General features: G+C 41.0%; 1 protein-coding gene across 1 annotated transcript; it reads left to right on the forward strand.

The window, feature by feature from the left end:
• The first annotated feature begins 665 nt into the window (after positions 1 to 665).
• LOC125543958 (LYR motif protein) lies at positions 666 to 6735 on the forward strand. The gene is made up of 2 exons (XM_048707472.2): positions 666 to 1384; positions 6138 to 6735. The coding sequence occupies exons 1-2, from the start codon at positions 769 to 771 to the stop codon at positions 6257 to 6259; spliced, it is 738 nt and encodes a 245-aa protein (XP_048563429.1). The 5' UTR covers positions 666 to 768; the 3' UTR covers positions 6260 to 6735.
• The last annotated feature ends 1500 nt before the right edge of the window (positions 6736 to 8235 follow it).

Here is an 8235-nt window from a genome sequence, read left to right on the forward strand (position 1 = left end):
TTTGTGTCCAACAACCAGATCAAGATGTCACAGAACCCCACCTTCATTAATAAAGCTTTCCTCTTTTATTCACAATATCCAGATTGCAATCTCAGTTTCTTACTTGTTCTTCGTTTGCTCGCAAGAAATAAACCCTCATGGTCAGGTTGATCGTGCTCCGGCGTGGTCAATAACCTTTGGAAGTTGGTTTAGCGATTGCTAAGGCGCGACGTCTTTGCACGTTCGTAGTCGGATCGTCAAAGTCGACTCCCACAGAAAACGATATCTATCTTATCGAAATATCGGGACACCTTCGTCTCTATCATGTGGGGTGGGAGAAGTGAAGGAGGGGGGCCAACCAACTAGTAACAGACAATGCAGTGCCTAAGGGTTAGACGCTGCACATTACATGTGTGGCGCCTAGCTCGTAGGTGCTGCACTGCTGGGTACGGACCCAGAGACTGCCACCATGGACACATGTGCATGCCCCAAAACTAGGCGCTGCACCGTAGGATGTGGCGCCAGCGTGTCATGCGCCACATAAAAAGATCAGCAGTGTGAGTTAGTTTTGTGAAAAGTTTGTTCTACTTTCTCTGTAAAGAAATATAAGAGCGTTTAGATTACTCTTTACGGAGGGAGTATAATTTATTTCGTCTCCAGATTAAAATTGTCAAATTTGCCCCCCTCGTGGAGACTTCCCTTCGCACCGGAATCGCCGCTCCTATCTCGGTAGGAGTGCAACCATGTTAGCTCCGCAGCCCAAACCCTAACACCGACGGCCCCCCTGCGATGACCCCGCGCGTGCCGCCGTACCGCCACCAACCGGCGCACCTCCTTCTCACCGACGCTGTTGCTGCCTGGCACCCCTTCCACAAGAAGCCCTGCCTCTCCGACCGCTCCACTGCCCCCCCATCTGCTCACCACGCTGACGCAGCCGCCGCCGGCGCGGAAACCACGACCCCTCCTCCTTCTGCAGTTGGCAGCGGAGGATCCTTCCGGTTGCTCGGGCTCCGCAAGCGCCGGCGCCGTGGAGGAATCTCGCGGTCGGTCTCAGGTCGCAGCAGCGACCGCCGGAGATCCGGCACGTGCTCCGACTTCCATGTAACGTGCGGTCCAGGTGGTGGCGGCGCAACGGACTCCAGTGGCGAGATGTGGGCATCGGATGTTGGGGAGTTGCGGGCGAGGGACGTTCCTATGGCGCCGGAGTTTGCATCGGCACCAGTTGGTCTGGCTGGATCGGGGGCAGGTGGGACGGCCGCCGGGGTTGAGCTGGCATCGGCTGAGTCCGGCTATGGCAGCGAGCCTGGCTACCGTGGAGATGTTGAGCTTGGTTACGGGGATGAGATAGACGAAGAGGAGGAGGACGGGAGGCAGCAGGTGTTCTTCTGGGGCGGTGAGATCGGAGGTGATGAACGTGCTTGAGTTTAGTTTTTGAATAATATTTGTCGTGCCCATTCTTTTTACTCATTGCCCTGAGTTGTTGGCATCGTTACCATAATACCATTTGCAGTATGAAACTGAATTTTCGCAGAATAGACTTTGTGAACTTTATGGATTGAGATTTGGGTGTGGTGGGACATTTCTTGTTTGGGATCAAATGATTAGAGGTCATTGAGCTCTTTGAGTCTCCACTGCCGAACAATGTTCTTACACATCAGGCGTAGATTTTACTTATGGTTTGTGGAAGATGGTGGTATTTTGTTTGGTTCTAGTTACTTGCTGGATTAAATGCTGCAGCGAATTAATGCAGTCAAAAAGAATTTAGTGAACATGCATTTTGTTAGCTATATATACACGTTTTAATGAGTTTGTTGATTAATGAACTGCAAAAAAGTTTATATTTAGGAACAGAGGCAGTACTTGTTTGTGTCGTAGGATTTTTGTTTTACCTTGTTTTTACATAACGTGTTAGTACAGTGGTATCCTAGAACCATGGTTTATAAGGCGGTAAGGTGACCTAAGGTCAGCACCAACCGCCTTGATGCCTAAGCGCCTAAGGCAGACACATAAGCGCCTAAAGCGGGCATAATTGCGGGGCGCTGCCAGGGCGCCTTGTTGCCTAAGCGTCCAAGGCGGGACACCTTATAAACAATGCCTAGAACTATATTATTGGATATGAGCTATTGTGTACATTATAAGGGCATGTACAGTGGTTGATAAGACAGTCCTATCAGCCTGCCACATAATCTCCATAATCTTGATATGGCAATAAAAACATGATATACAATGGGTTATCTCTAAGTCTTATCTCTAATAACTAGATGCACCTATGCTACAGTTGATGGCTGCAATACTTAACCATTAGAAGTTTACACTCGAGTTGAGTCATTTTGTGATACATGGTTCTTATAACAAGTGTCTTGTAAGGTAAGCAATTTTCATATGGACTAAAAATTCATAATATATAATTTCCATTCTTGAGTTGAGTTTATCTATAGCAGAAATTTCTAGAGGTATTCCTTCCATAACACATGTGAAATTAAGCTGGGATTATTAGTTCTGTCCTTTAAATATAGTGAACAACCTTTTCTTTTTTTCTTTAGGTTCGAAATGATTTTTAAGAGGTATTCATGTAAATCAGTTAATTATGATGGTGATTTATATTTTAACAGTACAGTTTAAGATCAGCTTTCTCTCAAGTTTGTGAGTAAATGATATTAGATAATGTATTCCATTTCTTTCCAGTGAAACAGCATAGTTTCTTCCTTAATGAGCCCACGTAACTGTGCGCTACATTATTCAGTGCTATTTATAGAGATACCTAACATTTGCCAGCGCACAACTTTGAATCCCTAAGGAATAACACTGTTCATTCCTTTATGGCACAGAAAAATCCAAGGGGTTGCTGTTCCTACCTTAAGTTTTGTGGAATCTATTTGATCTAAGTTGAACGAACCTGTATGGGAACTGCACTAAGCAAATTTCTGCTGAAAATAATTAAAATAGATTAAGTGGGTGGGCAATTACGAGTTGCCCTTTTGATGATTGTATGACGCTAATAGAAATAGAAAATTTTCTTGTTTACATATTCATGTCATCTGATGCACATTTGTAACGATGTTAGTTGTTGCTTTATTGTCCCATAATACTTTTGCTTTGGTAAGTTTATTTATAAATCTTTTGTTCACAACTAACATCTAGCTTGCTGAGCTGGTGCTTATTAGCAAATTTTTTTGTTGGTGGAATGGAACCATGTTGCAGCTTGACACAATTCTTCCCTTGCAATTGCTGCCTCTTGTCTGCCGAGGCCATTGAATGTACATTTGACAATATTGTCCAGTTTTGGAATCATGGTCGCACTTTATGATTTATTAATAGAAACACCACCTTTTTTTTTCATGTGAGAGCGTTGGTGAAGAGAAGTTAAAAAAGGATTGGGAAGGGAAGGTCGAAGGGGAAATCGTCGGTACGCTAGTTTGGTCACCTCCGTGCATAGAGATGCGGCTCACTAACAGTGGCAAGAAAAGCAATAAAACAGCTACCACTTATATAATTCGAAAGACAGGTCATCGTTAGGGTTTCCTTATACAAGCACCACCAACATGGAGAAATACAAAGAAGCCAAGAAGAAAGCAAAGCGAGTTGTGAGTGAAGCAAGGGTCTAGGTATAAGACTGATTTATGAGGTGTTCAGTGGTGGTGGGGGTGGGGGGGCTGAGAACACTATGCCTGAGGTAGATGACACCAATAGATAGTTTCTGAGAAGGATTCAAGTGCTCGAGGTTAACGAGGCCCCCCTTAAAAGGATGAAAGAAGGAAAGGCCCTGGGCCCAGATGGTATTCCTATTGAGGTGTGGAGGTGCCTTGGGAAAGTGGTAGTAATATGGGTAACTAAGCTATTCAACCATATTTTTTGGTCAAACAAGATACCTGAAAAGTGGCGGGAAGAGTATACTTGTACCTATGTTCAAGAATAAAGGAGATACTCAAAGTTGTACTAATTACCGAGGAATTAAGTTTACGAGTCATACTATGAAGCTTTGGAAGAGAGTGATTGAGCATCACTTGAGTTGAAAGACAAACATCATGATAAACCAATTGTACGTCCAAGAATCGACTATAGAGAAATCATGTGGTGGGAGTTAGAGAGACAGAAAGTCCCAACAAAGTACATTACCCTAATCAAGGATATGTATGATAATATTATGACACATGTTTGGGCTGGTGACAGTCAGACTGATACCTACCTAATTATGATAGGACTATATCAGTGATCAGCCTTGAGACCATATATTTTCCTTAGTGATGGACGAGGTCACAAAGGATATACAAGGAGATATCCCTTGGTGTATGCTCTTTACTGATGATTTGCTCCTAGTTGACGAGACAGACTTCAAAGTCTAATGGGTTTAGGCTTAGGACTAAGACTGGTTTATGAGGTGTGACTTTAGGAGTGTTAGGTGCGAGGAAGGAGAGGTTAGTATAGAGGGACATATAGTGCCTAAGAGGGACACCTTCTGATACTTGGGATCAATGCTGCGAAGCAATGGTGGTATCGAGGAGGATGTTAGCCAAAAAATCAGAGCAGGCTAAATTAAGTGGCGGCAAGCATCTGGCATCCTCTGTGACAAGGAGGTCCCACAAAAGCTCAATGGCAAGTTCTATAGACGGCGATCAGACCTGTGATGCTATATGGAGCAAAGCATTCGCCCACTAAGAGATAACACATCCAACAAATGTGTGTCACTGAGATGTGCATGGTAAGGTGGATATGTGGCCATACAGTAAAGGACCGAATTAGGAATGAGGGGATACGTGATAAGGTAGGGGTGGCATCGATTGAAGAGAAGCTTGTCCAACACCGACTAAGCTGGTTTGGACATATCCAACAGAAGCGTGCAGAAGCACCAACGTAGCGAAAATACTAGGAGGGGTATGGGTGACCAAAGTCGACATGGGAGTAAGCGGTAAAAAGAGATTTGAAGGATGGGAATGTACCCAAGGATTTGGCTCTTGATAGGACTGCATGGAAATCAGCAGCCTATTTACCAGAGCCTTAATTTACTTTCCTTAACTATATTTACTTGTGCTTTGTTGTTGTCGACGTCGTAGTCATCAGGGTTCCAAATTCTAGCAGAAATAAATTACTGCAAATCCTGGTTATTTTGCTATTTATTACATGTTGGTTGGTAGCAGATTGTATATTGTGTTAGTTTTGGTCTAGTGTCATTACGTTGCCAACAACCAATGGATTTCATATATGCAAAAGGATAAGTTAATAACTTATATTCGACTATTACTATTCTCTTGGTGGATAATAAATGGGACCTTGGTCATATTGGTCTGGTAACCCACTTGCATATGGAGTCTGTTGGACCATGTAAAATCATTTTGGAAAAATGACGTAGTTTCATTTCATATTGTTTAACTAATTAAATAAAGGCCAAAGCTAGAACCAGGAGTTTTCTCATATTCCTGTGCAAATTGGACCTTTTGCTGCGAGAATAGTGTTTTGGGCGTGCCCTAAAATATTCTCAAACTTGCTACCATGATATGCACTTCAAAATGGCTTTAATTTCATTGATTGAACATAAACATCTGGCATTGATATGCTCATATGCAGGTTATATTGGCATTGATATGCTCACATGCACGTGAAATTTTGTTGGCCATGTTGGTAGTTCTGGAAAATTTCAGTTTTCTAGCGAGACTCGCTTCTAGGATTTCCCGTTTCAGAATGCTATATGTTACAGACTTAAAATTTTGCGGTCTCTTGGATGTGTGATTAGTCTTGCTGTTTTCTGCTTTAGATAAACTGAATGGAAATTATCTTATAGTGCTAATAGTGGTATTGTGATTTGTTGGCCATGTTAGCAATTCTGGAAAATTTCCGCTTTCTAACGAAGACTAACTTCTAGGATTTCCTGTTTCAGAATGCTATATGTTACAGACTTAAATTTTACGATCTCTTGGATATATGATTAGTCTTGCTATTTTTCTGTCTTAGATAAACTGAATGGAAATTATCTTTTAGTGCTAATAGTGGCGTTGTTGTTGTTGTGATGTTTGATCCTGGATTCATTGTATTTGTATTGGTGTCCCTTGAAGCTATCTTTGTTGGGAATGGAACATTGCACTCATCCCTCGTTCTATGTATTGATCTCTATTATTCTGCAAGCTGTGGTACTTAATATGTTCTCCTTTTTATTTTCATTGCAGATTGCATCGCAGATATGGATAAGATGGTCATTGTTGGTGATAGTAGTTTTGGGGAGCAGAAGAGTCATCACCGATGCAGGCGCAAGAAGCATGATGTGAGGATGTTGGATGCTTTGAGATGAAAATGTTAATGAGACCGGTAAAAATCTGTACATCATTCTGTCTTGGTTTGCTTTCCGGACGCACCTCTTCCCCAGAATCAGTTATGGTATATCAGGCTCTGTACAGTTGTTTCTCATAATCAGTAATACTCCCTCTATTCCAATGAATAAGGCGCACACGCTTTTTACAATCCAACTTTGACTATAAATTAGATCAATAGTATATATTTTGTGACTTAAAAAGTATACCATTGAAAACTTCTTTTCAATACGAATTCAACGGTATAATTTTATCACATATAATCCACATTTGGTTGGTCTAATTTATGGTCAAAGTTGAATTTTGGGGCGTGCACGCCTTATTCATTGGAATAGAGGGAGTATGCCGTGTGAGAATGAATGGGTTACCTGCTCATTTACGTGGCTAGATTTTTATTTGTAATTATAACATTTTAAAAAACTGTATTTGAAAAGTTATTTGTGTTTTGAAATGATCATTTCATTTGCTGAAACTTTCTTGTTTGCTTATCAGGGTAATATAATTTATTTGTATGATGTGTTAAAAATGATTCTTGATAATTATTACTTAGAAATATAAATTTAGATATATAGATTGTGAAAAACAACCCCCTTTTTTATCTATTCAAACATACTCCCTTCGTTTCTAAATATGTCTTTTTAGAAATTCCAGTAAGTGACTACATACGAAGCAAAATGAGTGAACTATACTCTAAAATATGTCTACATACATCTGTATGTTGTAGTCCATTTAAAATATCTAAAAAGACTTATACGAAGGGAGTATGATCCAAGAATGTTTTATTAAAACTACATATGCTTTGGGGACACCTTGTTTTATTGCCGTAGTACTAGGGGCTGAGGCGCGCGGGCATTCATTTGCCGACCCTGCTGAGTATGTCATTTTATTGAACTTGTGTAACTTGTCTGATTTAGTTTTAGCGAAGACCATGCCAAATGAAATTACAATTGAACGAAAGATCGTGACAACTCAATTTTGCAATTTCACAAGGAATAATTCAGTAGGTATCAATGACATAAATTTTACATATTTCATCACTTACAAAAGCAAAATACTCCCTCTGTAAAGAAATATGTATAAGAGTGTTTAGATCACTACTTTAGTGATTTAAATGCTCTTATATTTCTTTACGGAGGGAGACATGTATGCTGGTTCACGACGAATTAGTTAACATTTGCAATCTCTGCGCTCATACACTGAAAGCTAGACGCATGGCCTAATATTTCATCTCAGCGAGAAGGAAAAGGGAAACCCTTCCTATCTATAGTCTGAAGAGACGCTAGTGTCTGGCCGCTCAAATGCCGTCGATTTGATCGAATCTAACGTTAGTGGTCTCCGAAGGAAAATGGGAACACAATTTATAGAACAGTTTCACAGGAACATTTGTCAATCGATCTGAAAATAGTGCAACAAGGCGTTCACACACATATAACAGGATAATCAGCACACAGATCTTTAGACGGCAGATGGTCACACACACAGAAGCTGCATGCAAGGTTTATTTTCAAGTGCTTGGCGTAGAGGGAGCGTTTTGTCCCGCTTTGCCCTTTTGTGACCAATTAGCGTGCGGAGGCGCGGCGTCACTTATTTAGGGAGGTACTCCCTTCGTTTGGAAATACTTATCCAAAAAATGGATGTATCTAGATGTATTTTAGTTCTAGATACAACCATTTGTATCCAATTCTACAATAAGTATTTTCGGATGGAAGGAGTACATGGTAGGCTAGATGGTCTAAAAATACAGTTAGGGAGGGATACTTGATGACATGACTCGTGGCTTGTTAGCATTCTGGACAATGCATTATTGGCTTTTTTTAAACATAGTATATACGTTGGAAATTCTGAAATAAATCCATAAATAAATGTGAGCACTAGGATTTGAATTTTGGCGGGCTGAGGATATCACAGTCCCTCTAACTATCCAACCACAGGTTGGTTTGTGATTTTTTTTAAGATA

The sequence above is a fragment of the Triticum urartu genome, chromosome 3A, assembly GCF_056163025.1.
Source record: "Triticum urartu cultivar PI428250 chromosome 3A, HENAU_Tu73, whole genome shotgun sequence".
In the NCBI taxonomy this organism is placed as follows: domain Eukaryota; kingdom Viridiplantae; phylum Streptophyta; class Magnoliopsida; order Poales; family Poaceae; genus Triticum; species Triticum urartu.

Coding starts and splice junctions, on each gene's coding strand:
- LOC125543958 (XM_048707472.2), top strand. CDS start 769: ATGACCCCGCGCGTGCCGCCGTACCGCCACCAACCGGCGCACCTCCTT. Junction 1,385..6,137: donor CTGGGGCGGTGAGATCGGAG/GTGATGAACGTG, acceptor TTTTCATTGCAG/ATTGCATCGCAGATATGGAT.